Here is a 20,000-nt window from a genome sequence, read left to right on the forward strand (position 1 = left end):
GTACTTTCATTCACGGATTCACTGAAAAATTCATGAGATGATGTTTTAAAAAAGAACTGCGCTTAGTTTCCTCTCTTTGCAGCTCAGGCATTTATCTTCTTCGCTACTGCTCGTCTAAAACCAAAAAAAAGAAAACAAACTTTGTCTTTCTTGTATATCCGTTAACGACAAGAGCATTATTTAATGCATAAATTAGACTTTAATCGTTTGAGGCACATAATTTAGCATGAAAGTAGAAATTAAATATCCAGAGCTAAAAGAGTTGGAAAGAAAAAGGCATTGCAAAATTTATATCACTTAAAAAAGCAAAATGTTTAGCTCCTTTTCAAGCAGACTGCATGTAAAATATAAAGTGACATGATGAACTGGCTAGTCGATGTTTGGCCTCGCTTTCTAGAGAAAGAAAACAAAACATAGGCTCTACTTTCATAACAGTGTGCCAGACAAGCTCCGACTTGTGAGACACAGACAGACACACACACACACACACACACACACACACACACACACACACACACACACACACACGTATGTTTTGAGTACTAAAAATGGAAAGAATTGCAGTCTCTTATTGCTGTGACTCCCATTGAGCCGTGCCCATACCAGTGAAATAATCCACTCTGTCACTTATGTTCTTTGTGGGAACAGTGCAGATCTCATCACATCCAGCAGGGCAAACTGGACATTTTCCTCTTGACCAGACAAGTTATAGTCTGTTCTGATCTTTGTCAAAGACATTCACTACCAACAACAATCGCAAAATAATATTTCAAGTTTTGGAAACTTAAAGATTTTTTTTTTATTACTGAGGGAGAAAAGAAGTTTGGCCTTTTAACAGTACAAACTGTGAAATAGTATCTCTTCAAGATGTCTAGAATTGCCTCTCTAGGTAATTGATCCATGGCTGTCCTAAATTTTGTTCACAACAGTTGATCTACCCGCAGGACGCCAATAATGCTGATTTCAGCTGTATTAAATTACCACAGGACAGAACCTTGGATCACACACAGTGCAGTGCAGTATAGCCTCTTTTATCCTCAAAAGTCCTGTGAAGGTTTCAAGATGCATGAAAAAAAAGTTGTGGAAGATATTGCTGCATCATGATGACGAGGTCTAAGTGTGCTGTGAAAGTCCCACAGTTTGTTTTTAGCACATGGTGTGTCTAATAGTCTCTCCTGCTGTCTAGCATAAAAGAAAACAACTAAGTGCATATTGTACACAAACAGTGATACATTATTTGACACCCTCCCCCCAACAAGCTCTCCATAGTGCATTATAATGGTCACTTCATCACGTCCTGACAAAGTGCATCAGTCATGAGAAAGGTTCTCCCACAATCCAGTCCCTGAGAGGTGGATTAGACTCGAGTCCTTCTCCGTTTCAGAATATCATCAGTGACAAGGATGAGACAGCATATGTCTGCCTGGGTCTTTTCCATATCTGTCCGATAGAGAAAACACTTAGTGGACTTGCTAGACTGCATAAGCCAGCACAGTGCATTTGTGCCTTTAGCTCCTGTTCCCAGGAGGCCGAGCAGTGCTAGGTCTTTTCAGACAAGATAAAGATGCAAGATAATAGAGGGCTGGAGGAGGAGGGGAGAGTGGCTTAATGGCAAGAGAGGCGAGGCTGTGATGAGAAGGCCGATAGTTCAAATGGCCAGAATGTCAGGGAAAAACAGGAAATACAAAGAAATGTCTTTTTCCTTCACGGATACCTTTAATTCCATATCGGATTCTGACAAAAGCACTTAGATGTCAGTGATCAGCTGAGCAACTCCCAGGTGTGAGCCAATGTCTGCATGTACAACAGTTAGCTATTGCGGATAAAAATGTGTTGTCCAACATCTTACATAATTAAATAAGGCTTAAAGGTTGTACAATATGCACGTGTCTGCTTTCCAGAATGATTTAGAGTGCTCATGCCATGTGTTACCTGCCAGGTTTCCAATCTCATTTATCTTCATCTTTCTCCAGGAGCAATTAGCTAATGCTGAGTTATAAAAGGACAGATAAAAGCATGACAGACCCTGCCCAAAAAGCTCCACTGCAGGGGACAATAACATTAGCATTACTGCTATCATTATATCAATAAATCATAATGTCTTTCTTTTGATCCCCTATGTTTACCCTGAAAACAATTAAAAGCCAGTAAGTGAAATTTGATGCTAAGTTAACAATCTCACTGCCTCAGTCTAGCTCTCTAGCCTGTGGGCACAGAGTAATCCCTGAGCACAGTATTGCAAAACAGCTCAGGGGATTAGGGCTACTATCAGCAGAGATGCTTTTTAACAGTGTAGTCCATCTAATTTTTTTGTGTTGGTTATTGTAGCTTATAGGCACGCGCCTGCCTTCCTGCCTGCATCTGTACACTTAAATGCCAAATTCTGTCTGTACAATAAAAGTGAAATGCCAATCCAAAGTCCTACTGAATTGACAGCTTTGACCCAAAGCAGATAGCTTCCAGACATTCAGTATGGATCCTCCCACATCCTCTCCATTCATCCATAAAGCTCTATCCAAGCAAGAAAAGTACGATCAATACAGTACAGAAGACAGGTACTGTACGTACCTCAGCTTCAGAATCAGACAGATTAGCTTTTATTTAAACTGCCTCTACATTGATTTATCTATGACAAAGGCTGCTGGAACAACAATGTTTGTCCTGTGTGGCCTTTAGTGATTTTTTAAGAATGGTGGATACACTGACGTTTCTTACAGTAATTGTGGGTCCTCATTGTCTTGGATCAATGCAGCTCAGGGCAGCTGAATCCCTCAGCACAGCTGTTCTCCTATCGAGCCCTGCTAGTAGTTTTGTTGTACCTCAGCTCTTAGTACAGACTGTCTTTGTGCTCTCCCTTTTTCTTTAAAGTGGGATAGTTGGTCCCTACTATTCATGTATTTGTTCAGCCAAGAACATTGTAATCAATACATTATGAACACAAACGTCATAACCAAAGCTTTTAAAGCCAGAGACCATTAACAGTCTGACTGGGGCGTCAGATACTTCAAATAAGTAAGGGACTTGATATAGGAATCTAATATTATACCACTCCCCATAGAACATATAATATGTACTTATATGTACTTTCAGATTACATATTTATGTGAACATGTATAAATAAATTGTACACCAAAGAACAGGATAAAGAAAATAAATACGAGGTTAATTTAAATGTTTCATAATATGTGCATAGCCAATTTATGCTTACAAAATCAATTTCTGTTTTTATCTTTCTAAACCTGCGAAGTTCCAAGTAAACAGGACAATTTATACCTCAAGTAATAAAGCCACAGCATATTATTTAACGTTAAAGGCACAGATGGCTTTGAAACAAGGGCACAGTCTGGATGGATTGCTTTCTAGAAGGTCATGGAGTGAAAGCGAACTCCTGAAAGGTAACACTAAGGTCGAGAGGGTCACGACAGAGTAATGGAATCATTACAGTGCACTGGATTAACAGATATTTGAAAGTAAACCTGAACTACTGATGTACTTGGGTGCTTGGACGACAAAGACTGACCGAGATAGTTCCTTTGAAAGTCAGCTGCATCTCTTCTGTCTTTGCACTGGCTGCAAAAGGTGAGACAACACCCAAATCAAACAGCTGTTTGCGTGAACATTTTGATTTTTAAATCACTTTATGTTATCACATTAGTTTATTTGTTTTATTCCACATTGAATAACTGCAGTGAAACATTAAGTGTTTTCAAGGGAGTAAACCCTGCTGCGCACTGAATCCCACATGCAGCTCAGTAAACCCTTAATTTCAAAGTGGTAATATTCATTTTGCAACTCCAGTTCTTTTGATATCGTCTGCGCTCACATGTTTTTGTCTGTAGCCTGATAATTAGGAGCCTATGCCTTGGCGTAGCACAGATTGTCAAGATGCATTAGTTTCGGGGCTGCACTGGCTGCACAGAGGACAACAAAAGGACTGCCCCTTCACAGCACATCCACCAGGACTTTAACTGCACCATGCTTTCAGTGACATGATTATGTTGTGTGGCTACAGTGTGAGCTGAGAATTCATCTGTTGTCACGTCCAATCCCATCAGAGTGCAGCAAAACATTTGTTTCAGCCTTGTGTGTTTTTTGCCCCAGTGTCTGGGTGCTACGATATATCAACAGATTAAATCTCAACACACCAACTTTGTCAAGTTGCTGCCCAGAGCAGCTACCCTCATGGCAGTTAAAGACAAGCACCAGTCTCTATTGTTACAGATGCCTTATGCAACTGCTGGTGAGTTTCTGTGTTGGTACATAGAATGGGTTGATAGAGAGAGAGAGGGGGTGTGTTGCCTACAGTCAACAGGATTACTGGCAGTTCACAGCCCTGGAGATCCCCTGTCTTCACAGTTTGTAGTAGCCCTGAGTGCTTCCCACATCGGCACAGTAGGTATTTATACAGTGAATCAGTGAGTGCAAGATTATGATGGTGTTGCCAGGGTGATGGCTGATGGGACCTATACAATAATAGTACACTAAGAGGATTATACATTGGTTCGCTTTAGCAGTACATCAAGGGCATGCATGTTACTGTACTGAACTTGGCTCAACAGCTGTGCCCATCCATGTTGCATACGGCTTGGATCCATCTGTAGTTAAGATGTTGATCTATAAGACATTTGAGCCTATTAGATACAAACGAATCTCAAGCTCAAGAGTGTGGGCCTGCTTTGCTTTTCCTCCATGTCACATCAGCCCTCCCCCTATGTCCTAGCATGGGTGTGTAGTGTTTATGCCATTGTACTGCGGAATGATGTATTGTTAATGACTTAGGGAGCAGCAGTAGGAAGGACAGCAGAAGGGAAGTGTGGTGGGGCTTTTTAGAGGAAGCGAAGGGAGGGACGGGACGTCCTGACCTGTTGGGTCTTCTGTCAGTCAGTCTGCATCCTCCAGAGCTAACCCTAAGGCTGCTATTTTAAATCTTCCCCCCTCATCCAGCCCAGCAGCTGGACCTAGCCTATTTATAGCACCACCACTGCCCTGGGAGAAGCAGGGCTAGAGAGCAGGAGGAGGAGCTCAGTACATTGAAGTATAAACTCTGACTTGTACATAGCACAACAAAAGAATCAAGCATTAGCATCAGATGTGTGGCACTGTATAGTGTGCATTTGTGTGTGGGTTCTGTGTTTATGCTTTTGTATTTGTGTATGAAAATGAGACCGTGCATGCTTGTTGGTGGACATTAAAAGTCAAGAAATATGAATACTTGGCTTGACCATGACTTCTGACCTCAAAAGTATGAAATAACATCGATATCAAGTCTGTTCCGTTGTTTTTCAAGTGATGTGTAATATGAGCATCCTTAATGTTTCCCTGCAGCACGGTAACAAATTATTCAGTGGTATGTTGAGTGATATTTTACAGCAGAGTACACACAAATTCACAGCTAACTTATTTTGGTTTTACATTTTTAATTGGAATTGAAAACGGCAATAGCACTACAATTATTATCACAGTAATTAGTATTATTTAATTATTGCGTGTGTGTTGAATACTACACTGAGCGTGCTGTGTTTGAAGTATTACCGCGGAAGAGTCTTGTCAACCTAATGTAGCCTAACTTAAGCCTTTTAGATTTTGGAGAGGGTACATACAGTATATTGTTCATATCGTTTGTGAGTGTATTTGTTTTTATGACACTAATTTGTTAGGGCAGATGCAGGATTAGTGAATACAGAGCAGAGATGTGACTAGAGAAAGCCCTTTGCCTGCATGATTTAGAACAGACCGGTTGTGGCACCAAGTTGTTTTGGGGTCTGAACAATCCCCCTTTGTCCCACACTGGGTACAAGTACCCTCTGTTACTGCTGCCTCACTGATCTTCACAGCCGAGCACCCAGTCTGACTGTGTTGCCCTCACAGTGCCACAGCCCCTCTCCCTTGGCGGCTGCGCCAGCTGAAGCATAGCCTTGTTTAACTGGATGTTTTTATTAATCAAACAGCTCAGGCACAGGCTGATTTTATTTGATCGTATTACGCAGAGACTGCTTTCATTCTTACTTACTGGTTTCCTGTGTGTAACCTTACTAAGCTTCAGTTCTTTCTCTTCCTGCCAATCTCTGTAGATGAACCCATGTCTGGCCCGTTTAGGAAGCCTATGAATGATGATGGTGATGTCTACACTTCCCTGATGTCAAATCAGAGCTTCACATCGGGTCAAGAAGCTTCCTACCTGTCGGATGACCTGAAATCGTCCAAGCCCTCCTCTGGCCTGGATCACTTCTCCAGCGACACCTATAGCTTCAGCTCCAACACCAAGATGACTTCCGACCTGGCTGATGACATGCCAAAATCTCTGTTTGGCTCAGATAAGGCAGAATCCTACAACTACATGGACATCAACTACGGGGATGAGCGCCGTGACCAGCACAGCCTGGTGGACACAGGCTCAACTGGTCATGACTCATTGGTCAGCTACATGGATAAAAACCATGGAAGAGATGAGGATGAGGAAGAGGAAAACCTAGGTCCAGCACTGGGCTCCCACTCCTTCCCGTACGTGGAGGAGCCATCTGATGAAGAGCTGTCAGACTACCGCTCCTACCGAAACCTGGGTGGCACCCCACAGACGGCCAGCCCGGTGAAGATCACCTTGACCGAGTCCCAGCCTCCAACTGTCAAAACTGAGCCGCTGCAACATCCCCCTCCAGTCAGCGTACCTGAGCGTGAAAACGTCCTCAGTTTGGGCTTACAGGGGGTTCCAACTGTGACGCTATCAGAGCCAGAGGATGACAGCCCTGCTTCCACTCCCAATGCTTCACCAACACGTAGGCACAGCACACACACAAACACCTGTCACTTGGTCAGATATAGACGTTGGTGATGTAGATATCATCCCCCATCATGGTATATGTATTTCATTTTGTGATACCAGTATATATTATATTATAGTACATTTTCTGAAAAAATCAGTTAAGAAACTGTTTATGGATAAAATAACCAGATGGGAATGTATGTTTTTGTCTAATGAAGTGAATTAAATACTTACACTACATTAGAGTCAGTGCTACTTCAGAACTTGTCTTTAAAGCTAGCCTACTGTATGTAGCATAACAGTAGCAAAAGTAGAGAAGAGTCATAAAGTAAGCAAAATGACTCAGTAATGACAACAATAACTATCTAACTAACTAAGTTTGTTAACATTAGGTAATATTATCCAGCATAAGCTACTGGTCATACCAGACCAAGTAAGGCAGTAACAGGAGAATTGAATAAACATTTGATATGTAGAAGATTGTGTTATTTCTTCTTTTAAGTTACATAGGCTAGCTTTAAGTTTTATGTGCAGATACTTTATGTCTGAATTTATAATGTGAATGAAGACATGAATGCATTTTCTGCATTTCTTTTTGAACAGAAAAAGAATTCACTTCCCAGGATATGTTCAAGGCTGACACAGTGAAGTCTGCAGCTTCCAAAAGCAGTCCAAGCACAAAGGCAGGCAGCAGGGAGCAAGATGGCAGCAGCGCAGAGTCTGGAGACTCAGAGATTGAGCTGGTGTCTGAGGAGCCTCCAAAGGCCACTAGCAACCCATTTGCCCAGCCCCCTAAAAGCAAGGGCACTTTCAGCCAGCCTAACAACCCCTTTGACAATCCCCCAGTCGCCAAAGGTGGTTTCGGCCTAGCAGGCAACCATGCCCCACCCACAGCCTACAGCATTCTGAGGGAGGAGAGAGAGGCAGAGCTTGATAGTGATCTCTTCATTGAGTCTGCGTCTGAAGAGAGCCCAAAGAGAGAGCAGGGCTTCAGTGGCCCCAAACAGGGAGTCAGCCCTCTTTCTCCCCTGGTTCCCAGTGCCACCCCTCCCCGCAGTACGGCTGAGGCAATGCCAGCTGAGCCCCTGATCACAGAAAAGGTCAAGACCCCAGTGAAAACAGAGGAGGATCGCCCCAGCAAGCCCAAACCACCCACTGCTGCCGTGCCCCCAGAGGTGCGATCAGAGAGGCCCCACCAGGACGACATGCACAAGCACACCAATGAGGGCAAAGGAGATCTGGGAAAACCTGCCGCCTCAACCATCCTGCAGGGCTTTGATAAGCAAAAAGGTCAGTCTTAAAAATCTTGTTATTCTCTTTTGCCCAGTATGTGATGTTTTCTAAAGGAGTAATTTTTCATCCCTGCACACAAATGTAAGAATATACATTGTTACTGCCTCTCTGCGGAGTACTAGATTTTCACAAAACATGTCTGTAATCTTTTCATTGTTGCAGCGGTTTCACCTCGGCTTATAAACTGCTATCTTGAATACTGGCTTTCCAGAGATAGTGCTGTCAGCTTGTGGAACAGGTAGTGTTGTGTTATATCACGTCTGCATTTATGTGTATAAATCTTACCCATCATAGCTAGAGATTAAAACAGTTTGAAAATTACTAAGCGCTTATTTCTAATCAAATCACAAACGCAGTGTGTGTGTGTGTGTGTGTGTGTGTGTGTGTGTGTCTCTGTTTACTTCCTGGTAGCTACCTGCATGGTTTGCTTTGACTGTTTTTTTGACAAGGCCGGGAAAGTAAACAGGATTGCTGAGAGAGATGGGATGTTCCGCTGCTGAGTGTGTGTCTGTGCCGGGGCGGGGGTTGGGGTGGGGGTGGCTGGGGGGCGGTAGTGTTTTCCTGAAGTCTGCTCCCCCTGGTGGTAAATTTGAGAAAAAAAGCAGAGTGGGGATACATTGATTCACATTTATGACTGATGATTTGAAGCATGATGACTAAAACTTAACAGCCACACCACCAAAATAGCTCTCTACACAAATTACAGAATTGCAGATGTTGATTATTAAACTCTTTCAGCATCTTGCTACATCACTCTGTGCCTAGATAGGTCAGACATGCCAATCGCAGTCAGCAGGAGTTAATGCTGTCTAAAGTACACATTCATTGGTTGTTCTCTCTGTCCTTGTATACAGTGGGTTTACATAATCCTAGGATGTCAAAACTGGGGCACATTCATACTTAGGGGCTTTAAAGGCTTCATCTTGAATTTCACAGTTACAGAGCCGGGAAATACCATGTCCTAATGAATGCTGTTTGGCTTTAGTTTCCTGAAACTTACAGCTACTGATGCACCCTGGTCCAGCAGAATGTGACAACAGAGTCAGTTACAAATTTGAAATGTATAACAAAGTAAATAAAAGAGGTTGTCCTTGCTTTGTTTTCCTTGGACTGTAAGAAGGTTCTGGAAATGCTAAAAACCAGGTCACGTGTATTTCTTTTTCCACCACTAGAGGGCACAGTGCACCTTTGTAAATGCTGCTATGTTGTAGACCAGCAGATATTGTTTTCATCAGTCGGTGCACGTCAGTTGCCATAGCAACAGGAATGGGGGAGTGTGTTCAGTCTAGTTCAGGAAATTCCGTTTTTTTTTTTTACCTATCCAGTTGGTATTGGCATTGAATCCTGTCATGGCTGCAGTGAGCAGAAGGTGTGAGGTGTGGCTGCCCGCAGGGGGAAGGACAGAGGGGAACTGACTAATGGCTTTGATGATTGGATTAATAAATGATGTAAACTATAGTGGAATTGTTTTCTGCTCAGTGGTGACAACACAGTGACTGGACTGTTTCATTTTGCACTTCTTTTTTAAGCATCCTACATTGGTTTTTCAGTCCAAGGTCTCTTTACAGGTCCATTTGCATTACAAATAAGGAGGCAGTCATAACACATAAACACATCCTGAGGGTACATTGTGCTGTAATGCATGTGTCTCTTGTTATGAATTATTAAAGTACAAGCACTTTGCCTCTTCAATTATCAGTGAGTCATAGTGGAAACAGCTATTTCAATCTCTGGCTACAACCTTAAATATTGTTCTGTGCAAATAAAGAACAACGGACCTGGATGTTTGCCATATTTTATCAACATGGCCTCAAGTCCAGCTACTTTCAACCTTCAGGAAACATTGCTATTGCACCCTGTCTGGTGTGCAACATTACATCTGACTATTAAAATGACAGGCTGCACAGAATGTGGTAACATGCTATATCTGTAGCCAATATTATCATTGCACCAATAAATATGGTCCTGTTAACACACAAAAAAATCTAACAAGCTACAAGGGAAGCCAGAGTGAAATGCTTGAATGTATATGACAAGCATATGTGGGATAACCCTAACACAGCTTGTACCCCAACTATCACCAGTCTGTTCTGATGCTCTGTTAGAGCTTTTATTGTGAAAGCTAGTGTACCTTCCATTTAAAGAAAAAAGCTTAGTCTCCAATGATCACCACCCACCCTCTCACCCCCCGAGGCTCTTAATCATTGCATGGTTGGTTTGCTGCGGTGGTGTGGCGTTTTACAATTTGAACCCCCTTCCCCTCCCCGCGCACGCACACACACACACATATTCCCCGCTCCTTCTGTTCTAGCCAGTACTGCTCCACAGCATCAGTCTGTGAGCTCCGCGAGTCGGCAGCACCTTGAAAACCTTTCCTCCCTCCCTCCCTCTCTGTCATCTCAGCCTATCTCCCGTATCCTTTTTTTCGACCATTCATGCCTTTCTGGGATGAGTGAGTGAGTCGGTGCTACAGAAGAGGGAGACAAAGAAGAAAACGGAGACCATAAAGAGAAAAAGAGAAAGAGAACAGGGACATAACTGATCACCAGCATGCAGGCCACTGCAGACGTTACCAAGAAGGAAAGCTCCTGGAGCGGCTGGAAGGGCCAGGGTACTGATGTGTTTACTGTAATATACTCATCAGTCTGTGTTTTGTGGCTATGAGAGAGGGACTGTTAGCTCTGCATGTAGGTTAACTATTTATGACACTGTAGATGTGTATTTTTGAATGTGTATATGTGTGCTTTGCATGTGCACATTTATCTAATTAACTGTATTTGTCGAGCGTTGGGGGATAAAACAGCATTGTTTACCTGCGCCTCCTTTCACAGACACGCCCCGATGACAGATCCTTTATGCTGCATGTGTGTGTCCCCGATAAAAGAAAAAAAATTAAGAGAAGAGGGGACGAGAGACGCTGGTGGGTGTTTTGGACAATAGGTGTATACACACCAGTGTGCTGAGAGCCATCTGTTTTGGGTGCATGTTAATATGGATGCCAGTGTTGTAGACTAAGGCGTGTCATTGTCATCACCCTCCCCACTTTGCAACCGTGCACGGGAGCTGGTTTTTTATGGCGTATGCTCTGTTTTTGTGTAACGAGGCAGCCAGAGTATCCGGACGGCATTGACAGACTGTCTCCATGGTAACCAGGGCACACCCATCCTGATTACATCAGCCCTATCTCCTCAGCTGCCATGACACCTTGCAGAGACTGAGCCGGAGCTGAGCATCCTCCGTCTGTCTGTTTCCATAGCATGGAGGGCTCGTAGAAGGGGCCAAGAGAGAAAATGGCGTCCCTTTCTCCACACTGGTTGTGGTTTATTATCTGCCATTGTTTTTGGGTTTAGCTCCGCAGTGTAAATGCATTATAATGATCTGCTTATTGTATCCCAATAGAATGCAACAGTCACTGATTGTGGATGTACAGCTTTGTAAAAATAACCTTGATGACAAACCCCCATTTGTCATCATTCTACTGAGTCATTGTCCGTTCAACTTGGCCAAGACTGTTACATGATAGCCTATCTGATGGGATCTGTCGACAATCAGGAACACATTGAATTAAGCTGATAGCACAGCAAAGGATGTAACTGAGCAGATGTATTTTCTGCAGTTGGATGTTTGCACATCCCCCTGAAGCTGTAGCCATTTTTATGTTTAGTCATTCTCTTTGGACATGCACAGTACTGACTCACTGCCCATAAGCTACTAAAGAATTATCAAACAATGATGCAGACATATCCAAAACTTCAGAGTTGTGCATGATTTGTTCAAACAACCCTGACAACAGCCAAGTTTTCTAATGCACACTCAAAACCATCTTCTGTGTACACGTGATTAATGTTTCCTAATCGAGTGGCTACCTTTATCAATCTATATTCTTAAATATACTGTATGACATATGTCACAAAACCACACCGATAACAAGATGAAGAATACGTTTTACTGAATAAATATGGCAGCTAAAAAAAGTTTTACCATATTTTATGTATTAGTTTCTCAAATACATAAACATAGGTTAAAACCTACATACTCTGCTGTGGTATGTTGCAGATTTAGTTGTGTCGACAACTTCGTGCATTAAGAAGACTACAATTTAACTTGCTGGTTGTTTCAAATCCTAATTGGATTTTTATGTGGTAGAAGTTTGCTTTGACGATCCAACTTTGGGATAGTTCAGAAAGAAAAGAATAGGTTGGATTTGTTTTACTGCATTGATATTGATTGATAAATCTATTCAAATAAGTTCAATGATATAGAGAGGTCTGAGAGAAGAATCAAACTTTAGAAATACACTAAAGGTGATTGGATGGCTTAAAATGTTTTGGTTAACTGGCCCCATTCGTCATTTCTGTTAGACAAGCTGTCCGATTGCTGAGATATCTCCGTCTACACTAGCTCTAGCACATGTCCATGCGTCAAGTTAGCAACTCATCCCATCGTATATCAAAAGATCAGAACTATACCTCTGCCTATAAATCTGATATTCATAATCAACATGACACTTATCCCCAAATTCAAGTTCCAAGTCTGAGACTCAAGCTCTGAATCTCAGCTGTTGGCAGCTGAGATTCAGAAGTCCGTTTGCATGTTTGCTCTGTCTGACTGATGGCTTGTTTGAGGCCACAAGGATAGCTTCAGTGATTTAATGAGGCCAGGCTAAACTAGTTTCACTACAGAAAAGGAGGAGGGGGAATCATATTATTGTCACTCGTGTTAATCATTTGCTCTGGTTTTTTCAGTGTACGTGTTGAATATCAGGGGCAAGAGTCATATCAACAGAGAGCTCGGCGATCATACTTCCTTTGTGCTCTGGTTCAACCATCCTGCGCGTCTTACATTTAACTGTCACCCATGCAGTTCAGTTTTTTCTACAGTCAAAACCTAACTATATTGTATATATTTGGTGCATGCCTTAATATGAATATCAAGTTTAAATCAAATGTAAACAATTATAACATCCCCCCAAACTGTCATCTAGTGTAAACAAGCTGCATCAAATAAAAATGCATTTTTATTCTTTTAATCAATTAGAAATCAGACTAATTTGTAAAAATCAGAGTTTGTAATGTGACGTTAACAATCTTCAAACCCTTTGTACACACACCGTCTTTCTCATTTTCTTGACACAGACTTGACAACTAACTGGCCTCGTGTTAAACCTGCTTTTGTCCTTTTGTGCTCCACTATAAAGGGGGAGGCTGTCTTTATGTGGCGGGGTGTAGACACATTATGTGCTGCTGATCCCCCAGATTCGGAGCAAATGAATCTCTCTCTGTTCCCAAAGGAAGGCTCTTTCCCCTCCTTCCCTTCCTCTCTCCCTCTCTCTCTCTCTCTTCTCCCTTCCACTTTCGACCCCTCCCTTCCTCCCTCTCTCCATCTCTCAGTGAGTGGTGGAGAGAAAATGGAGCACAGTAACTATGGGAACTGCATCAGGCAGGTGCTCAGCAGATCCTTGCCACTGAACCATTTTAATGGAGAAGTAGAATATGGCAACAGTCTGTGCTGTTTATTAGCGTGCAATGCTATGCTAGTTGTCTTATCTTTGGCTACTGAAGTCATATGACGCACATAAAAAAAGGACTCTGGTTTCATTTCCATTTTGATGAACTGTCTTATTTTAGTCGCTGCTTGGCAGCCTTTCTTGCGTTACAAGCCTGAGCATAAAAGAGCTCACAGAAAGAGAAAGAGCGTATGTATGTGTGTGCTGGATTGCAATGTGATTCTTTGGCAACCGCACCCCATAGTTGCGTCCCCCCCCACCCTCCCTCCCTTCCACAGTTCCCCTGCGCAGGCGGATGCTGATTTGCTGGTGTGCCTGTGGCCCCTCCCCTCCTGTGCAGGGGGTACTCCCCCTTCAGTGCTCTCCTTTTGTCCGTGGATGAAGCAGCTGCTTCTTTCCCTGTTCAGCCATGGGAGCCGCAGGTCAGTACATGATTCTACTGCACTAGCTAAAGCTTTTTCGGTCTGCGTGCAGTCTGTGCAGCACATCACAAGGCACAGTCGCTGTCGCCGGTCAACACCTGTCTCTAGCAGAGCTGTCTGTTGTTGATGTGTCTGTGGGTTGTTACAGCTGCTGTATGTGCTACCTGTGCCTGTTTGTGTGTGTATGTAAGCATCTCAATGCAAAATAGTAGCCACATGCCGTTGGTTTGTCAGTGGTTGCAGCAACAATGGCTTCTGTGGGGAGTGGTGCATGTACAGCAGCTAGGGCACATGGTTCCTGTTCCCACTGAATCTGAATGAGTAGTGTCTTTGATTTGATAGTGGGAGTGCGGGGGGCAGATAGTTACTCTAAATCACTATTGGTTACTGATAGGAAATAACAAATACAAAGAAAAGACAGATTATACATTTTATTTTACGGCATAGGAGGGTTGTGGGTAGTAGAGAATCACTTAGTTATAATGTCTGTTCTTTTGCCACCCAGGTTTAGTTTGCCTTTTTGGCATCCACAGATGCCTTTTAGTGGAGTAAAGATGGCCGTCATCACTATGCTGCTCACAGCTCCACGGCTAAAATTAGAGCAGGCAGGCAGGCGGACAGCTCAGAGAGGAAGAGTAAGACACCCAGGAGACCGATTCTCTCACGGGCACAAAAGTTTACATTAATATATTGGTTCTGCTTGCCTCCCTTGGTGCCATGAAGAATTTCCAGGTGTCCGTAGCAACAGATGAATGGTAAACCCTGGTAGTGCTGTTAGACATGCAGTGGTGGAGGCAGCTGGTTCAGCAGAGGTGAAACAAGCAGCCGACAGTTCTCATGGAAACAGGCCCATGTTTCCAGCAGACACAGACGACTGCCAGAGGAGGACCGTATCAGCTGTAATGGTACACTGGGCTAATCCTCAGTTATTGCTTCTCTCTCTCATCTTTGCTAGTGGCTTTGAATTACAGGCCCCACCACCCAAAGAAGTGAGAAAATGTTAGAATGAAAATGGTGCAGCAAGTGCGCCTGCATCCATGTTGTATATATTCCAACTCATTGTTTATAAGTGATACTGTTTGGAGGAAATGCGGTGCTTTGCTGCATTAATGAGACACTGCATTGAAGCATTGTCATCCTTCATCACTGACCACAGAGCTGCTTGTCTGGCCAGGTCACATTGAATCGTTATCTGCAAACTGCTGATAGGGATTCTATTTCTGCTCCCACCTTCGCCAAGCTGTAGGTCAATCATTAATGCGGTTCTGTTCCATGTTATACCGACCGTTCCCTCTGGCTGGCTGCATGTACTGTATGTTTGTATACGTATGAGACCAGACCAGATGCCACTGGTGTCAAGTACACGTCAGATGTAAATATGATAGTATATAGTGTGGCAACACAGACTGAGACACTTGCTGGACAAGTAAGAGTCAGCTATTATCTTCTTTAAAGGTCGCTCTATATATAGGAGTAAAGAAACTGAACTGACAAATCGTTCGACATCTTCACACCACCTTACAGCTCCACTGCTCACTCTAACCTACAGTAATGAAAAGCTAGGTTAGAAAGCTGGGTTAAAACAGGATCACGTGACAGCCGAGGATCTCTGAGGACGTTGGGTTGTGAACAGCTTCCAGATATTTGACCCAGATGTGTGGTGTGTAGCGCGCAGCAGACTAATCCACTTTGGAACGGATACATCCGTGGATGCCCAGGCCTGCATGTCAAAGAGCGAGGTCAGATAATGCTGGTTGTGGGTCCTTACCCTGTTTGTCCTTGTTCCTTCCCTTCCAGCGATTGACCTGCTCTACTGGAGGAATGTGAAGCAGTCGGGGGCCGTGTTCAGCAGCGTGCTTCTGCTCCTCTTCTCCCTGACCCAGTTCAGCGTGGTCAGCGTCGGCGCCTACTTAGCCTTGGCAGCCCTCTCTGCTACCATCAGCTTCAGGATCTACAAGTCTGTGCTGCAGGCTGTGCAGAAGACCGATGAGGGACATCCTTTCAAGTGAGTACAATAGAAGATTGTTCAATTATGGATCTTAATAAAAAAGGTCTACAGCATTTACTCACTGAAAGGTATTGTCTATGTTTCTGAACCTGTATTTGTTACCAGAGCCTACCTGGAGATCGAAATCGCTCTTTCCCAGGACCAGATTAGTAAATATGCCGACAAAATCCTGCTGTATACCAACACCTGTATGAAGGAGCTCCGCAGGCTGTTCCTCGTACAAGACCTGATCGACTCTTTGAAGGTTTGCCTCAAACTCGCTTGTTGCCTTTTAGCATCGCTAGCCAGGGATGACAATATCTGTCAACTTACTTCAAACTGCACCACCTTCAGGTACAGCGTTAGATCAATTCTGCTTCTCGGGGGCCACTAGAGGGACTTTTTGACTTCTGTCATAAAACTAAGAACACAGACAGCAAAACAATCTGGTAGTATGTGTATATACTGTCAGACATGCAGGTTACAAAGATTACAAAATGTCATGTCTGTCTGTGTTTCAGTTTGCTGTTTTGATGTGGCTGCTGACCTACGTGGGTGCTCTCTTCAACGGCCTGACACTGCTCATCCTAGGTGAGGTCATCCAGACTCACTATGTCTCAACAAATTTCCAAGCACTGCTGTTGACTCACACACACTTAGTGTTTTTGTCTTGTGTGTGTCAGAAGTTCAATAATCTTCAGAGGACTTGAATAAATATAACAAAGCTGTATTATATCATGTGTCATTAATGAGAAGTGCAGCATGTCCTTATCACTATGCAAGAACCAATATATCAATAATCATTTATCGGACATGTTTACTGTCGAATGTATACATTATCAGATTTCTTTTCTAGTTTACCTTAGATAAGTGTTGGGGTGTGCCGGGGGCCCTGCTGGCACACGTGTTCCTGTTTGAACATATTCACATTGTAGGTCAGAACACTTTAACATCAACCATTACTCTCTCCATGCCTCTACAGCTGTGGTCTCCATGTTCACCATGCCTGTGGTCTATGAGAAACATCAGGTAGGAATTTGAGCTTCATCATACCTCAAGTCAACCCTGGATGATAAAATGTTGTCCGGTATTTACACCTGTCAATTTCCTTTTGTTTCAGGCACAGATTGATCAGTATGTGGGACTAATACGGACCCAGGTCAACTCTGTGGTGGGGAAGTGAGTATTATTTTACAAAAAAATAAAGCTGCAAGCACCAAGTCTGAGCACCGAGCCACACTAGAGGAAATCAAGCAGTGCACCCTGTTCGCAAATACAGTGAGGAATCTGAGGCAAACGATTACAAGAGCAGCACTCACTGTACCTTGATAAGAGGCACTGATGTGCCCTTGTGCAAGGTACTGAACCCTTACTCCTCTGCCCAGTGGCCAGCAGATAAGAATGCAGTTGCACTGGGCAGCTTGCAGGTGTTTGTGTGTACGCAGGGCATTGCTGAAAAGAGCATTTGTGCTCAGCAAACCTTCCAAATTGCAAGCGTCATTCACATCTTGAAAAAACTGTTTGGACTATCAAGTCTGTTTAAGATAAATAAAAAAGGCCACAGACCCTTGCATGTTGCACATGGTGGATCAGCTGGTCTATGTAATTGACTGAAAATGACTAGTCTATATTCATAAGCGCTGTTAACTAAATTCAAGAGTGAGGTTTATGGGTTTCTAAAGGGTTAATTGCTGCCAAAATGTCTGCCTGCAGTTTTTTGGACTGACCACTATCAATTTGCCAATTTTAGTCAAACTTGACAGTCCGTTCTATGGACTGCCATAAAAAGAGAGTACAAAAACAGCAGGTGGTTTAAAATGAAGCAGAATAACCACAACTTGATCCAGAATAAATACCTTTTTTGACACGTGGTATTAAAGCCTGTTTTCTCTGTACAGGATCCAAGCGAAGATCCCTGGGGCCAAGAGGAAGGAGGAGTAGACATGTCTGTATCACTGTGAAGCTGACAGTCCAGTCCAGCTCATAGTCAGGCCGCTTGGTCACTGTTGAAGAGCCTGGTCGTCATCTGTGGGGCATAGTGCTATGTCATCTTGGTGTTCTCTTAATGCATCCACTGGAGAAACCTTCACCCTGTCTATAGCAGTTTAAACACTAACACAGTCACACGTACGTACATAATCCTGATTCTAGGTAGACAAGTACACAACTCCAAAACAAAAAAAGAAACTGACATTTTTGTGTTGCTTATTATTAAAGTGCATGAAGTCGAGCCTTGGGTAAATATTTGAACTTTTGTGCAGTTTTTAAATCAAGCTACTTTTTCGCTTTGCAGTGCAAACCACAAACTGTATGTTTTGGCACAAAAAAGCTAAATGCCCACAGACGTGCTCTGCTACCAATGTTAAATACTGCTTCATGTTTCTGAGTTAGCAGACAGGGCTTCTCTCAGTATATGTCAATATATATACATAGCAAAAAATATTTCCTTTTGGTGTTTCCAAGCACAACATAATTTAACAATATGCGTCTTAGATGTGGTAATTGTAGGGTTTTTGCTTTTGTATAACCATAAGGAACAATACACACGCTCATGTTTTAGGTACTGTTGTACAACTACTATGAAGACAAGGAGTATCTGGTGATATTTAGCTTGTTTGAATAACTGTCCAACTTTGTACTATGTTCAACTATACTCTGTAGTTATTTAGACCCTGGACTCTTTAACTATTTGCACTTAACTATGTATTTAATTACAAGAATAAGAAAAATAAATGTACCTTGATGTATAACATCTCCTCAGCCACTTTACTGATGAGTTTGATATTCATAAGACGACTTCAAGTGAGTGAAGATGAGTTTGTGTGCGACACCACAGCTAAGTTGGACGTGACAAAACTTTGGATGGGAGACCTGGAATGATGAGCTATAAATACAAGCCACTGAATTCTGGCACAGACAGACCTCTCATCTCGTAGTAGGAGTTTAGTGTGCGTGTGTTGCGGTGATATATTTAACTTGACTCTTGGGTCACAATGAGACTATGTTTGAATGAAGACTGATTGACACGTCTCATCTGTTGCAAACTATTTTTAATGGCCCACTCACTACAAAGGATGATCTTATCGATCAGCATTTACATATCTTCTTAGCTGCCACTTTTTTAAACATGGAATAACTACTCCAGTGCAAACAACATAAGGATCGAGGATTTTCCTGTGCTGCTAAAAGCTACAGTCCCATTTGAACTTATAAAAAAATTTACTCCTCTGAACAGAATTAAATGAAAAATTCCAGGCCACTGCTTATGAGTACAACATTAGAATCAGTTCCATTTCAAAACAAATGCAAGGAGTACAGTGATATTTTAGCTGTTGAGGAGAGTGACAGGATGCAGCTGGAAGAGAACACCTCTGGTCTTTCCTCCTCCAGGCTCGACAATATCCATCTTCAGAGCAGGATCCACCTTCAAAACACAAACACTTCAAAACACACATAGCCAAAATGTGCTCACAAAACAGAATGTGGCAGCGCTAATGATCAAATAAGAATGTATTAAATAATACCATAGTGCCATACCTGGTTCCATTTCTCAGGTTTCTCGTAGTACACTTGAGTGACAACTTCCCTTGGTGGTGACTTGGTGAAAAGCCTGCATTACATAACATAAACACAAACAAAGATCAATAACCGCATGCATATTCAGTGCGTTTACATGCAGTTTAACAAAATAATTATATTCGGGTTAAGGCAATACCCCGGTTTCTCAAACGCCATATAAACACCTTTCCCCTGTTAAAATCGGAGTTCTCATAACCTGGTTAACAGACGTAGAGAACTCCTTCAGTAACCTGGGTATCCCTGCATGCATAAACCTTAACCAGAGTATGGTCAGGTTAAGCGCATGCTCCAACTGCCCCTCCTCACTCCACTAAAGTGGTTTCCGCTAGAGTGGTTTTTGAACCGGAAATAATCTGTCAGCTCTGTGAAATGTAGTCGTTGCTAAGATACCATACAACAAAACAGCTTTTCCCAGACCAGCGGGCCATCGGTAGCAAAAAGCCTGCGGTTTTA

The 20,000-nt window shown here is 42.8% G+C and overlaps 2 protein-coding genes across 4 annotated transcripts in view; one reads left to right on the forward strand and one right to left on the reverse strand.

Moving 5' to 3' along the window:
• rtn1a (reticulon 1a) overlaps nucleotides 1–18,720 on the forward strand; it is a 20,065-nt gene extending 1,345 nt beyond the window's left edge. Inside the window, exons 2-9 of one of the 3 annotated variants that reach the window (XM_039786202.1) lie at nucleotides 6,072–6,773; nucleotides 7,364–8,050; nucleotides 15,779–15,986; nucleotides 16,095–16,233; nucleotides 16,490–16,559; nucleotides 16,951–16,997; nucleotides 17,089–17,147; nucleotides 17,867–18,715. In XM_039786202.1, coding sequence (XP_039642136.1) covers nucleotides 6,072–6,773; nucleotides 7,364–8,050; nucleotides 15,779–15,986; nucleotides 16,095–16,233; nucleotides 16,490–16,559; nucleotides 16,951–16,997; nucleotides 17,089–17,147; nucleotides 17,867–17,909 — 1,955 coding nt within the window. In that variant the 3' untranslated portion in view covers nucleotides 17,910–18,715. Of the gene's footprint in view, nucleotides 1–6,071; nucleotides 6,774–7,363; nucleotides 8,051–10,360; nucleotides 10,665–13,895; nucleotides 13,982–15,778; nucleotides 15,987–16,094; nucleotides 16,234–16,489; nucleotides 16,560–16,950; nucleotides 16,998–17,088; nucleotides 17,148–17,866 lie in introns of those variants that run through there. The other 2 variants (XM_039786203.1, XM_039786204.1) reach the window with 2 other exon arrangements.
• A 281-nt stretch (nucleotides 18,721–19,001) lies between these two features.
• tdrd9 (tudor domain containing 9) overlaps nucleotides 19,002–20,000 on the reverse strand; it is a 38,406-nt gene continuing 37,407 nt past the window's right edge. Inside the window, exons 34-35 of the mRNA XM_039786201.1 lie at nucleotides 19,506–19,578; nucleotides 19,002–19,392 (exon numbers count right to left, since the gene is read on the reverse strand). Of these exons, the coding sequence (XP_039642135.1) occupies nucleotides 19,294–19,392; nucleotides 19,506–19,578 (172 nt within the window). The 3' untranslated portion in view covers nucleotides 19,002–19,293. The remainder of the gene's footprint in view (nucleotides 19,393–19,505; nucleotides 19,579–20,000) is intronic.

The sequence above is a fragment of the Perca fluviatilis genome, chromosome 20, assembly GCF_010015445.1.
Source record: "Perca fluviatilis chromosome 20, GENO_Pfluv_1.0, whole genome shotgun sequence".
Lineage (NCBI taxonomy): Eukaryota > Metazoa > Chordata > Actinopteri > Perciformes > Percidae > Perca > Perca fluviatilis.